This window comes from Chaetodon trifascialis, chromosome 9 (assembly GCF_039877785.1).
Source record: "Chaetodon trifascialis isolate fChaTrf1 chromosome 9, fChaTrf1.hap1, whole genome shotgun sequence".
NCBI lineage: Eukaryota > Metazoa > Chordata > Actinopteri > Chaetodontiformes > Chaetodontidae > Chaetodon > Chaetodon trifascialis.
In genome coordinates this window covers 20,772,986-20,787,857 of record NC_092064.1, presented here as the reverse complement: position 1 = coordinate 20,787,857, position 14,872 = coordinate 20,772,986, and the positions used below count along the sequence as shown (strand labels likewise).

Below are 14,872 nucleotides of genomic sequence, written 5' to 3'. Positions count from 1 at the left end.
CAGGTGTGCATGATTTTAAATCTTTTTCTCGTTTTCTTTTTTTTTTCTTTTATATATCAGGGTTGGCCAAACTTTTTCCCTCCGCAGGCCAAAAGTGAAACTTATGTGGGCCAAAAGCAAACACCTATCGTACATGCAAAATGGGATAAGGATCCCAAGTTCCCTTAAAAAACCAGCATGTCGGAAAATAAGAATTGTTGTGTTTCATTCACTTATCTACATATATTCATATTGTTTCTACAGTGGCCCAGAACGGACAAACACTGGCTCCTTTCATGTTTTTACACCACCAGAATAACACCATAGGTTTTCATACATGCTTGGAAAGCAAGAGCTGATGTGAAGGGTGTTCAGCTGGTTGCAATCTGCAATATCACCACTAGATGCCACCAAATCTGACTCACTGATCCTTTAATAATTGACTGATATCCTGTGAAAAGTGTCACTCTGCCTGAAGAGAATGAAAGAACAATTAATAGTTACAGCTTTAACCTAAAAAAAAATAGCATTCATGGCAATTGATATTACAATTTCTATTTATCTACATATTTATTCATTTACCCTAGTAACATCTGGTGAGCCAACCTTATTGTGGGACAACTTTGGCCTACGGGCCACACCTTGGGCACCTTTGATTTGTATGAAATGAAACAAAGATGAAAACTGTGCATCCTCAGTTTAATTACCAAACCAAATTTGACAAAATTGACAAGATTTTTTAAATTTAACTGTTGTTTGTATGTCTGTATTGGAGAACCAGATAGGCAGGATTCAATCATGAGATTATCTAAAATAAAATTAGAAAGGTTTAAAGTCAACAATATTGAACTGACTTTAAACCATGATAATCATTTACATTTTATTTTCTATTATTTTGTCCTGTCCTAATGTCACATCATTTTGAGAGCATTCTGTAATTGGATGAGGGAATTAAAATTACACTTTTGACAACTGATCAAAATAAACAATTCAGCACACCTGATTTAGCAAGGCATTGATTCATGTGATATTTAATTTGGTGTTATTGTTGTTTTTCAGCCAAAGGGATGTTTAATAATCAGCTGATATGCCTCCTAAGCCCTGGTTAATTAAAATGATTTTTTGTTTGTGTGTTTGTAGAGGTGTCTGTGAGTTTATGAAACACTTCTTCAGAGGGTATGTCATATGGGGCTTGTTTTAGTTGGAACACATGTGGTGAAGTGCGGGCGCCTGAGGCCTGTCCATGACTTACACCTCAGGCTCTACTCACTCACAAACATAACACACTCTAATGAACTAACAAACTCCCTGCAGAGTTCACAGTGTCTCCAGCCTGCTGTCACACCTCTCCTCAAAGCTTACACTGGAAACTTTCCTTCAGGGCTGTTGCATCACGATCCCCTTAAGATCTCTACTGGAGGACTTGAGGCCTTTGTCGAGACTGTGCCCTGGATCCCAAAATCTGACACTTTTATTTGACCAAGAACTTTTGAACCCAACAAACAAGAAAGAAAGAAAGACCTTCTTTAGGTTTGACAGGAACTCAATAATGAAGAACATATCCAAAATGTTATGAAAGATTTCACAATGACTGTTTATCATGTGGGTCAGCACCGTCACCTCACATCAAGAAGATCAAATCAAAACAAAGGATAGGACCCAACCCTGTGGCCTTTATGTTTGCATGCTCTCCGCATACTTTATCCTGCTGTTCTGCTCTTACCTAACCATCACACCCCTATATGACTGTTGAATATCTTTCTCTAAAACCATCAACATTATGCACTGCTACAACATTCCATTTCCTCCCATTCACCCACTTCAGCATTAATGAGGCTGGTCACTGGGTGGCCCCCATGTGGCCCACAGCCAGCCCAAAATTGCTTGATGGGGTTAAGGTCAATTCTCTGTGCAGTTCTTCCATACCAAGCTTTCATGGACCCAGCTTCATGCAAAACAATATGTCATGTTGAAAAACAGAAGGGCCTTCACCAAATTGCTGCCTAAAACAGTGATTCCAGATCAGGAGAACTACATTGTGTGGTAATACTTGGAAAGAATTAATTGAAAAAGCAAAAAGAAAGAAACTTGTTTGGAGTAAATGTATCTGTTTAAGAGGAATATCAACACAAGGATTAAGGTATGAGGCCAGATATTTAATATATGTATTATCATAACAGCCATGAATCCTCAAGTTACAACAGGCCGACAGCATAGGACACATATGAGTGTAAGTGTGTGCAAAGCTGTTAGTAAGCAAGCAGAGAAGTCATAATAGATGGTGAAAAGTAATGGACAACCAGTTGAAGTCCAATTTAAGTCTAGTCTAAAGTCCTGTCCATATCTAGTGGTAGTTGACCTCAAATGTTAAAGATGACATTGTAAACTGTCCCCTCAACACAATTAATGCAAGTATACCGACACAAAGACCCACATAGTCTTTGCTGTCAACTGAGTATAGCTATACCACGGACAATGGTGCCATCTCCTGGCAATATTGTGCAATTGCTCAAAATCTGTAATAAATCTGTAATAATGATACAGATGTTGTTGATGTGATGCTAATAATAATTATGACTAAGAAGAAGAAGAAGAAACTGCTCATAACAAAACGTATACAATACTCAGATGAATAACATAAGTCAATAAAGAGAGTACACTTATCACAATGCATCATGGGAACAAAGTGTTTGCTGAGATTTCTGCATGTGAGTGCAACGTTAGAATGCTGTTAATGCAAAGTCAGCTCTGGAAACATGTGCCTTCCAGTCAACATAGTTCAGAGCTTTAGAGTTAGTTTCATTCAATGTAGTTTAGCTTAAGTCAGCAAGGTTATCAGGAAAGTTAGCCATTGGTCTAAATCCAGCTTTGGACTTTTTACATCCCCTGTGACTCGAGCCTTGAGTTGGTCTGTGATTAAAAAGCTTCTTTATTAAAGGTGTACAGTAAATACTTCAAAATCCTGACCTTGACAATAACCCAGGAGTTAAGAATTAGTTACAGTTAAGACTTCAAATTGATTTTAGACTGATTGTTTTCCATTATCCGTGCTGAAATGGTTACTTTTTAGCAGCGGGCAGCTTCTGCACCTTGCATAGCCTTTCAACTGAATTAAAAACGTTCAGATTTCTGACATTGCTTCAGGAATCAGAACGTGACATTACATGACCCTCAGAAATACAGAGAAGCACCATCTGTTGTGAAGTACCACTGCAAATTCCTGGAGGGACTGAACATCTCAAAAAGCACACGAGTGCTTTGTACACCAAAGACTAGCAGAACCATGTGGACTTGGCTAAGGTCATCTTTTGTTATGAGTCTTTTCACTCTGACCAAAACCTTGCTGTGTGATGATCACGAGAACACCGAGAGAGGCCCACAAACCTGAGTGTGTCCTACCAAGTACTACATTAGGTAGAGGCTTTCTGATGATTTGGGGGGGGGGTTGCAAAGGGTGTAAAAAGGCAGATTTATTTCTCTAAAGCGCATATGAACAACATATGAAGGTGCTTGTAGAGGAAAAACTGTCCAGACCATGCTTCCCAATTCTCCAGACATCACAGCAGAACTATTAATGTGTGCCATACAGTCAAATTAAAGTAGATCCAAAGTATGGATGGAAGAACATCAAGACCATGTTTGGTCAGCCCAGATTTAATATACACCTCACTGAAACATAAGGCTGTCCAGCAGACAGTTACAACTGAAAAAGCCAAGTCGTGGTACTTCCCCCAAAATACAGTATATATTGAAACCTTAAGCCTTATTCTACCTTCTTTAAATTTTGTGTTTTTAAGATAATTTTGTTCCAAATTCTCCGTAACATGTTGTGTCAGGGTTGTTTGGCCTATGCCTACAGTAGATCAGAGTGGTAATTCAAAGCTAGATTATAAGATCACTGTCTGGAGAACCATTTGAAACTTTGCTTCTATTTATTTATTTATTTATTTATTTATTTATTGCTGTTTTCGGTAAGCAACTTGTGATTTCACTGAGAATCATAGTATTCAAAGACAAAGAGCATATAAATGAGTATTTGAAACCGGCTACAAAAGACAGGACATAAAGATGATATTTTATTTCCTTCATTATCAAACTAATCAGTGCAGCTAGTATTGAATAATGATTCTGTTGTAGTCTCGTTAATTAATGTGAACAGCTTGTTTTGAAAGAGGATCACCATCCATTAAAACTCAAAATTAATTAATTTCCAACACAACACCTGGTGAGCTCCTGATTTCAAAGCCTCAGGCCAGATGTCATCAGTCTTGTTGGAAACACTTGCTTGTTTTTGCTTGCCCATCTGGCCACTTGTTCCCCTCCTCAACTCCCTGGGTAAAAGGTAATTGGCAGGCTGGGTGTGATGCCATAATGCCACCTCCCTTCCAGAATAGGAACAATAACAAGTTTTCCCAAGTGTGTGTGTGTTATGCTTCAGTGCATGTTGTTATCCAGGACTGATTAAATTTGAAACAACACTTTGTGCTCATAAGTTATTCCCGATGAATAAGTTCACAAACAAGTCACCCCCCGAAACATGTCACTCACACACACACACACACACACACACACACACACACACACACACACACACACACACACACACACACACACACACACACACACACACAACAAACACTGGCACACACACATCTCCTCTCCATAAGTCTTTTGCTGTTTTTATCTGTATCTACCCTGCTAAAATATTAAATGATAAAAGCGGGCCTGCAGCTACGCTCTGGCAGATATCTATTTAATAATATATATTTAATATTTAAAGTGATGATTAAACTCTGCCAGATTAGTTCTGAAAGTCCACTTTTGTCATTGGGTTTTATGAACTAATATTTGTCTATATTCTCCTCAATTTCTCCGGATTCTCTTTATTAAAATTTGCCTTTCGGGGGAATTAATGTAGAAAGGTTGAAGAAAGTATGGACGAAAGGTTTGACAGTGACAATAAAAACTCAATTCACTATTCTGTAAAAGTTCTAATGTTCAAGAAAGAACTGAAAGAATGTGACAGTCATTCGAGTTCAAGTGAAATCATCAAAGCACCATCATTTAAAAAATTAAACCAACATTTCTTGATGGAAATGCCCTTAATAGTGGCTTATTTTGTTCTGGCACACTTCGGGAACCCTCTAGGCAAGTACATGACCTTTGTATGGTGCAACTTTAGAACATTAGGACGTGTAGGCCATCATTATATGTTTTTACCATCAATTTATTCTGTATGCCTGCTCAAACCTTTAAAATGAACATCAATATAACACATCAACATTGTGAAACTACAACACTGAAATAATGGTGTGGGTTGTTTAAACATGGTGTTTCAAAGACTTGATGTATTTTAAATACATAGACAATATGGCAGCTTGAGTCCTTCAAGAATCCTCTGTCAATGTGTTTTGGAGAACTGCTTACTTACTTAACTCCTTTAAGTGTTCAGGCAAGTTTGACCAGAGAAACAGGTTCAGTTGTGTGGTCCTCTTTGCAGCAATGAATATAGATTACTATGTAATTGTCAGCATGTCTGACCCAGTCGAAAGAGGGGAATAAAAGAAATGAAAGCTTCAGCTCTCAAATCTCACCTCCAAAATCCTATCCTGAACATTCTGTATTGCCTATGCAATTTTCAATTTCCACTGATTAGCACTGATAAAGAATGGCTTGTATGACTGATGCACCATCTCTTTGAGGTATTTTAAGGCTGTTTGACTTGGAAATGTGGGGAGGGAGTCATATGACACACAGTAAATGGAATCAGGGTTGTTGTATGGTATGTGAGTTGAGCCATAGGCCACCAGAGCTCAGCTTTTAAGGCAAATTTGTAGGAGAAAATATGGCACTGGAGCTGCATGGTGGCGCAGCAGGTAGTGCGCGTGCCTCACAGCAAGAAGGTTGCCGGTTCGATCCCCGGGTCAGGCGGGGCCTTTCTGTGTGAAGTTTGCATGTTCTTCCCGTGCATGCGTGGGTTCTCTCCGGGTACTCCGGCTTCCTCCCACAGACCAAAAACATGCTCATTAGGTTAATTGATGACTCTAAATTGTCCGTAGGTGTGATTGTGAGTGTGAATGTTTGTTTGTCCTTGAATGTGGCCCTGCAATCAGCTGGCGACTGGTTCAGGGTGTACCCCGCCTCTCGCCCATTAGCTGGGATAGGCTCCAGCCCCCCGCAACCCCGAAAGGGATAGGCGGTATAGATAATGGATGGATGGAAAATATGGCACTATTTAAACACTTGTTCTAAAGGGGTACAATGGCTTCAGACTTAAAGTTGCTGACCCACATTCATGCTGATTCAAAATCAGTTGCAAACTAGTGTTCACTGGAGACCACGATCTGATGAAGACAACTGAACCACATCTGCACAAAAACAGAGATACGGTCATAGATCATGACACTCAACTTCCTGCTGAGGATGTAGTCACAGCACTCTGTGACATAAGCTACTCTGTACTCCATCCATATTCACCACAAGATACTAAAGGGGACATGGTCTTAAGTCTTCTCCAAGTCCACAGAGCACATGTAGAATGGATGGGCAAACTCATATGATCCCTCCAGTATCTTTTCAAAGATAAACTGCCCGTCCACTCTTCCACGACCAGGATTGAATCCTGACGTATCCTCCTAAATGTGATGTTTGACAGTAGGGAGAAGTTTCCTTTTCCAGCACACTGGCATACTGTTTTCTTGGGGAGGCTGAGCAATGTGATATGCCTGTTGTTGGAGTCAATCACAAACCAAGGCTACAACTCTTCAGGGACTGTCCCTGACCCTCACTTGACATTGACCAGAGCCTTCATCATCTCAGGGTAAATCTCATCAGTGCCACTGGGGAGCTTTTTGACCTCAACTGGTGAAATGCACAAGGACTCCCCTGCACCTTCCAGCTCTGCCTTCTCTATGGTTGATCCGTCAGTTGTGTTCCTCAAAATGTTCCTTCCACTGTCCAATGATATCTTCAGTCCAGGTCAACAGTTCTTCTCCCCTGATGAAATCAGCTGGGCTATGCCTTGCCTCCCCTTCCTGAGCTGTCTGATAATTTGCTGAAGTCTCTTTTTGGGCTTTCTCCGTGGCCTCCCGTACACAAGCTTTTGCAGCCACCGAAACTGAAACACCAGGACTCCCAATACCTGTCTGCTGCTACCATAACAGGCACAAATGACTCACTGACAATGACTCCAAGCCACCGCCTTTGTACTTTGCCCAGTCAGATTCTATGACAGGAGAGTTTTGACATTAGAATCTGACTGCAAAATATATGCAATACCAACAACACTGAAACTAAGGAATCTAATTTGAGCAGACTTGACAATAACTTCTTTCAGAAACATTTCAGTGCACCAAAAAGTACTGAATTAAAATGACTCATACTGTTTTTTCTTTGTTCCCCTCTATTTGCTTGTACCTATCCACAGCAGTGGGACCAGACAGTTTTCACAGGGGCAGCCAGACTGAGGTCAACACTCACTACTCATTGCTAACATATCTTGTACCAGAATCCCTTCTGCTTGGTGTCTGGTTCCTCTGCTTTTCTTTTCTCAATTAAGGTTTAAAGGCATTTTGTACAAACAAAATAAAACTTTGTCCAGAACCCGATGTTGGTCATACTGATCACGTAGACATTACACAACAACAAAGCAGCCAACATGAACGAACATTGTTTAATTGAATCAGTCCCTTTGATCTCTGCAAAAACATCCACCGTGTTATTAGAATTAAAGGCTATCCAAGGCCTATTTTCTTCATGACAGACCTGGAGATTTCCTTGATTGTCTCCCATGCTCAGTTCATTCTTCCTTTGTCCCAGCATGAAAACTAACACTGCGCTTTACAGGTTGAGTGTCCAATATTTCTAAACTCAATGGATTAGAAAAATAAGCTTATGTTGTGTGAGCTAAAACTAGCTTAGAGACCAAAAGATACTCTCTGCTCCATGCTGCCAGCTGATTCCATTGCTGCGCTGTTAGCTTGCGCTCCATAGGCAATCCATGGTCAAGTTCCAGTTTAACATCTTGCTGGTCACAGAGGAAACTGGGTGAATCTCAGCGTACACAGAGATCCAATCCAGCTGCAACACTGGCAACTCGGTAGAAGGCAAAAACATGCCACTCTTCCAGGTCCAGAAGTTCTCTGAGACTGAGCCTCACTATACATACACTGAGAAGCTTGTAGCCTGTGGTTAAAAAAAAAATCTGAAACTTTCACTGTTTTACAGCATATTGGAGCTGCTAATGCTGAAGCCTTAACTGTTAATGCAAACTGAACATTTACTGTAGCTGCTCCTTCAAATTAAAAGCATTCTAGTGACAAAACCCCAGGCATATTTTATTGTGAAGCAGGGATGCAATCTATTTGCCACCAACATTAGCAGCAATTGCTACTGTTAGGGGAAAGGAAATACCCCTCAAGAAGGAGGATGGATATTTTGGGTATGGTGTGTCAGTTTTAATGATCACAGGGAGGAATGATAGGAGAAGAAACAGACACTGTGAGGTTTCATAGTTTTATGAAAAATTCATTAGAGCTCGTTTAAGAGCTTTGATGCCTGACATGCATGAACCCAGTAATTATTAAAGTGGATTGAAGTAGTAGATTAATGAAACAGTTAAAATAATTGTCAAACAAACGCCTTTCTGGTAATTATGTTGCCAGGAGTTACTTCACTTTTATTCCACATCAGCAAAACTGCCCTCAGACTGGTAGCCAGAGAGCTGGTTATACTGGAAGCGGAGGGCAACCAGTTGGGTGCATTGCTAAAAAACCTCCCCAGAACAGCGACAGAGGAGAAATGGCTCAGCAGTTGTTGTGTCGGATGGTAAGTGGGATGGCCATGGCTGCTACAGGCCACCACCTGGCTCTGTCATCGTCTACCCCCTTTTCTCTTCTTCCTTTCCTGCTCTTCTCTGTCTATCAGAATTTCTGTTTGTATTTTCTCCCCTTGAAGATCTGTCTGTCTGTCTGTCTGTCTGTCTGTCTGTCTGTCTGTCTGTCTGTCTGTCTGTCTGTCTGTCTGTCTGTATAGCTAATTAACGTCACCTTTCTTGTTGACTGTCTCACAACTCTTTCTGTCTCTCCAGTGGAGTCTGTTCTTCTCACTGCTTTTGCTATTTGACTATTTGTCTACCTGTTATTCATTTCTGTCTGTCTGTCTGTCTGTCTGTCTGTCTGTCTGTCTGTCTGTCTGTCTGTCTGTCTGTCTTTCTTTTGCAAACTGCACATTGAAGAGCTTCATAGAATGGAGTGAAACACTCATTACTCATGGGCTTTAATTATGTTGAAACGCATATGCCCGTGAGGACAGCTGTGATACAGCTGCAGTCTCCTTATTCACTTCTGATCAGCTTGTTTTCAGAAACAATAAAGCTTTCCCCTAGAAGCATTGATACTTTGAGTGTAAGATCTCGTCAAAGGCTCACTTACAAGAAAAGGAAACAACTATATGATGATATTGAGCGTTTTGTCTTAGGGCCCCACTGTCCTTCCTCTTCTGAGTGTCACACAGGGACATATTAAGTGAATAACAAACCTCTATGACCTGAGGCAGCACAACATACAGCATTTAAAATTTTCTTTGCTACACATAATACTGTGGTGCTCTGTTTTGTAGCCTGCGGGCTTTCTCCTGATAATGATGTGCACAACAGCTTAATGACTCATTAATTTCACCATATTAAGCCTGTTTAACCCCACGCAAGCATAAGTAGAAAAAAAGTCAGTTCATAAAAATACTTCAAGGTTAAATAAAAACTTTAAGATGAATTTCTGGTTCCTGATGAAGATGCCGTGATATTGAAAGCAAATTACTTCTTAACAGTTATGCTGTATGTCAGGTAGCGCTGCACTGTGATTTACTCAGAGTAAATGTACATTCAAACATTCAAAACAATACAATAATGAACCTTATGTACCTCTTTGTTTTCCGTTTTCCTCTCACTTAGTAGTTTACTATGTGTATCGTGTGTGTGTGTGTGTGTGTGTGTGTGTGTGTGTGTGTGTGTGTGTGTGTGTGTGTGTGTGTGTGTGTGTGTGTGTGTGTGTTTGAAAGGTATGTCACTTAGTTCAGTAGCCCCTTGTGACATTGGTCTACTGCCTGCCTCTTCACATCACTGAAGGATGAGTTGGGCCTAGTCAGGCATGACATTGTGACATGACACAGCTCATGTCTCTCCATTATGGCCAAGTGCTGGTTCCAGTTCCTTGTTATTGTTGTTACTGTGGGGCTCATTTTCCATTGATCAGAAGCCCAGGGGAAAGGAATTAAATCTGACAGTTTGGATACCAGGCATGTAGCATATATAGGCTACAGAGCAGCATCCCTCATTTGGCAGTAAAGACTGGATAGCTTGTCTGTGTAGTGTTAATGCAATGAAGATGGAGCACTCTGAGAGTGTTTGATCAACTTTTATTAAAAATAGGGCTTTCCCTTACGCTTTTTACTTATTGGTTTGAGTTACAGCTGATTTTCCTGCACTGTTTTTATAAGAAACTTTGCCCTTCTGAATTTCTGTAGATACTGTGTTTGTCTGAATAGGGTCATAATGTATTCTGCTCTGTGCACAAGCTCTTGCTTTTCATTGACCACCGAGAAATTGTTTGATGCTTTATTACCTTACAGACTCCTTGTCTGGTTCATTACTTTCTGCTATGGATTATCCAAACATCTATGACTTGAGCTGGCACTGTATAGATGTACATTTGCTATCAAGTGTATATGGTGACTCAGCTAAAAGAAACAATGAGTCATTTTTGGATGGGTTCAATAGAGTCAAGTCTTTCAGGGAGAAGGACTGAGCTTGTGTTTTTGAGTTTCCTATGGTTTGTGATTTTTCCTCCAATGAACTCCCACCAAGACCAGAGCCACAAGTGCAAAATAATCCCAGGTTCTCTGTCTCTGCCTGTGCTGGAGAAAAAGGGGGACATCATCTTAGGGGGACTCTTCTCCCTTCATGACATGGTGGTGGAGCCCAGACTGTCCTTCATCTCCACGCCTCCTCCCACACAGTGCACCAGGTAAGCTGTTTTTAGCATTTGGTACTTAAATGTCTGTGCTGCAAAATTGCGATCAAGCAACTTAAATCTCTGTTCACGTGACCAAATGTGGTACAAATCTTGCTTCCATAGTTCTGTGCATCTGTATTATGTGAAAAATATTGAGCGAAGAGCTTCACACTTACAAGTGTGTCAAAAATTGCTTCAAAGTTACCTCAAAACATTTTCTCTCTTTCAGATTTAACTTTAGGACATTTCGTTGGATGCAAACAATGATCTTTGCCATCGAGGAGATCAACAGAGATGGCAAACTCCTTCCCAACATCACATTGGGCTACAAGATCTATGATTCATGCAGTACACCTCATCAGGCTCTGAAGGCTGCTATGCAGTTAGTGAGAAATGAGAAGGATTCAGGGATTGAAGGGGGGATAGAGAGCAAAGACACCTGCCATAAGACTTTACCAGTAGTAATAGGAGATGGAGGCTCTACACAGTCTCTCGTTGTGGCCCGTTTCCTGGGAGTCTTCCATGTGCCCCAGGTAAGTTAGTCATAGTGATTCAATAGCTGTGTACCAGTGATTTACTGTGTGTTAAAGCCAGACAGGGTAGACATATCTAGGACTGTGCATTGCTTTTTTTGCCAAAGTGTTTATTCTTTATTACTACTGCTGAGGAGGGTCAAAGTCAATGGTCTGAAATTCAACACATATTGGCTGTAACCTGTGTGTACTGTGAGTTAAGTCCAACTGACTGATTAGAGAATGTGTCAAAGTTGGACATTGTTTCTTGCCATCTGTCATTGTAAATTGAAATGAGCACTTTGATCCATTCAGGTCAGTTACTTCTCCAGTTGTGCCTGTTTAAGTGATAAAAAGGAGTTTCCTGCCTTTTTCAGGACCATGCCCAGTGACTTCTTTCAGGTTAGAGGCAGCAGACACTCAGATTACTCTCAATGTGGTATAACCAAAAACACGCCCACATTTTCCTTTCTGAAACATATAAATGACTCTCTTACTCTCTCTCTCTCTTCCTCTTACTCTCTCAAGGTACATGCATTAGTACAACTTGTTAAGCATTTTGGCTGGACTTGGGTGGGTGTGATTGCAGGGGATGATGCCTATGGCCGTGGTGGAGCTAACATCTTTGCCAATGAGGTGGGTCTGTAATTTTGAATGCACAACTTATTGAACATACTGTGAACATTAAAATGAATAAGTTATCATATATCTCCTCTCTCGCTCTCATAGGTCAGAAGGTTAGGTGCTTGTGTTGCCCTCCATGAGATCATCCCTAAGAACCGAGCACAGACTGCAATTTCATCTATCATTTCCAAGATCCATTCCTCTGGGGCTCGGGTGATCCTAGTGTTTGCTGTGGAACAAGATGCAGCTGCATTGTTTGATGAAGTACTCAGGTATGAATTTGGAGTCTTTAATTTTCAATGACACTGGTTTACTGATGTGTGAATTTCTGATGTGTTTGCCATTGCAAAAATGTCATCTGTGTATTTCTTGAATTTAGACAGGGGCTCATTGGGATACAGTGGTTGGCCAGTGAGGCTTGGAGCACAGCTGCTGTCCTCTCCACCCCCAAAAAGTACCACCACATCCTGCAGGGTTCTATGGGATTTGCCATTCGCAGAGCACACATCCCTGGATTGCAAGACTTTCTGCTTCGCTTGCATCCCTTGAGCCCAGATGCCCTTGAAGATCCCTTCCTGATACCCTTCTGGGAGGAAGTGTTTCAGTGTAGCCTGGCTGAGCATGAAGGTCAAGGACGTAATATTGAGGGTAAACCTCCATGCTCTGGAACCGAAGAGCTGGGAAATGTTAAGAATATCTATTCAGATGTGTCACAGCTAAGGATTTCCTACAATGTCTATAAGGCAGTGTATGCCATTGTCCATGCACTCAAGGCAATGAGAAGCTGTGTGAAAGGAAAAGGGCCATTTCCTCTGCAGGCCTGTCCAGATATAGACAATATACAACCATGGCAGGTACCAAACCATATTCAGTCTAGATTAACAAAAGTTATATGCAGAAGTGTTAAAGATTTGATGACACTGCACAATAATATATGGACTTTCTTCCCTTAGCTACTTCATTACATAACACAGGTGGAACATTTGAACTCGTTTGGTGATGAAATCAAGTTTGATGAGAACGGTGACCCCACAGCCATGTATGACCTGGTGAACTGGCAGCTGACACAAAACGGAGAAACAGAATATGTCACTATTGGCAAGTTTGATGAGACAACCACAGCTGGAAAACAAAAACTCCAGATACAGGAACAGAACATTGTATGGAATGGCAACCAAACCAAAGTAGGGATCTCAATAGAATAAAACAGTGTTTTGTGAATTGCATTTTGTGGAATAATAGTTTCATTATATGACTGTGTTGACCAGTGTAGTGCATTTCCTCTTTTCCTAGTTGTATTTCCTCTTTTGCTCAGGTTCCCTTGTCAGTATGCAGCAGCATTTGTCCCCCAGGTAGCCGGAAGGCAATCAGACCTCACTTCCCTATCTGCTGCCATGATTGTGTGGTTTGTACAGCTGGGGAGATTAGCAATCAGACTGGTGAGGAAAGGCTAACTGCCGACATTATGTGTGAGATTCAGACCTACAGTTGCAGTGGTAAAACCTCAGGATAGCAGCTAAAGACTTCTTGTTTTTCCTTTAGATGCCATAGAGTGTGCGCGTTGCCTGCCAGAGTTCTGGTCCAATGCTGAGAGGACAGCCTGTATCCCCAAACAGGTGGAGTTCCTCTCCTTTGGTGACACCATGGGCATCACACTGATGGCTATTTCCCTCATGGGCTCCTTCTGTACCTGTGTTGTGGTGTTCATCTTCACCTATCACAGGACCACTCCTATTGTCAGGGCCAACAACTCTGAGCTGAGCTTCCTGCTGCTCCTCTCCTTGACTCTGTGTTTCCTGTGTTCTCTGACCTTCATCGGCCGGCCGTCTGAGTGGTCCTGCATGCTGCGACGCACAGCGTTCGGCATCACCTTTGTCCTCTGTATCTCTTGTATTCTGGGGAAAACTATTGTAGTGCTAATGGCCTTCAAGGCTACACTACCGGGCAGCAATGTCATGAAATGGTTTGGTCCTGCACAGCAAAAGGCAATCATTACCATTTGTACACTGGTCCAGGTAAGAACTAAATAACTTTTTATATGCTTTGAACTGTAAGGGCTGCATTTATTAAAACATTAGAAAAATAGATATTTCTTTTTATGCAGGTAATCATCTGTACAGTGTGGCTGATTGTTGCTCCACCCACTCCACGGCAAGTGACGCCACGCAAGAGCGCTGTTGTCATACTCTTGTGTGATGAAGGTTCACCCATAGCATTCGCTCTTGTCCTGGGCTACATTGGCCTGCTGGCCAGCCTTTGCCTCCTCTTGGCCTTTCTGGCAAGGAAACTCCCAGATAACTTCAACGAGGCCAGACTCATCACCTTCAGCATGCTCATTTTTTGTGCGGTGTGGGTAGCCTTTGTTCCCGCCTACATCAGCTCTCCAGGGAAGTACTCCACAGTCACAGAGGTGTTTGCTATCTTGGCCTCTAGTTATGGACTACTGGGCTGCATCTTTGCACCAAAGTGCTACATAATCCTGCTCAGGCCAGAAAAAAATACAAGGAAACACCTGATGTCCAAAACTGTCACTGACAAATTTTAGGAGATCATGTACCTTTTGTGGACTTCTTCTACTGGCTTTCCCCCATAAAATAAAAGATATGTTGAACTCATTTCATTTTGTGGACAGTGTATGAACAGTTACATTTCACCACCAGATGGTAGTAGTGTGTTGACAATACTCCCTTCAGCCATTCACTGTGTCCCATCAGGACATGCACGCCCACCTTAATTCTTATCAAGAAC

At 41.4% G+C, this 14,872-nt stretch overlaps 1 protein-coding gene across 1 annotated transcript; it reads left to right on the top strand.

The window, feature by feature from the left end:
- Positions 1 to 10,824: 10,824 nt before the first annotated feature.
- LOC139335882 (extracellular calcium-sensing receptor-like) lies at positions 10,825 to 14,669 on the top strand. The gene is made up of 10 exons (XM_070969670.1): positions 10,825 to 11,000; positions 11,218 to 11,521; positions 11,816 to 11,902; positions 12,029 to 12,136; positions 12,230 to 12,396; positions 12,504 to 12,978; positions 13,078 to 13,308; positions 13,440 to 13,563; positions 13,667 to 14,139; positions 14,229 to 14,669. Exons 1-10 carry the CDS (start codon positions 10,825 to 10,827, stop codon positions 14,667 to 14,669), a joined length of 2,586 nt encoding a protein of 861 aa, XP_070825771.1.
- The last annotated feature ends 203 nt before the right edge of the window (positions 14,670 to 14,872 follow it).

Excerpts from the sequence above, each read along its gene's own strand:
- LOC139335882 (XM_070969670.1), top strand. The coding sequence starts at position 10,825 with ATGAACTCCCACCAAGACCAGAGCCACAAGTGCAAAATAATCCCAGGT. Across the intron at positions 13,309-13,439 it reads GGAATGGCAACCAAACCAAA|GTTCCCTTGTCAGTATGCAG; the intron begins GTAGGGATCTCA and ends TCTTTTGCTCAG. Across the intron at positions 14,140-14,228 it reads CCATTTGTACACTGGTCCAG|GTAATCATCTGTACAGTGTG; the intron begins GTAAGAACTAAA and ends CTTTTTATGCAG.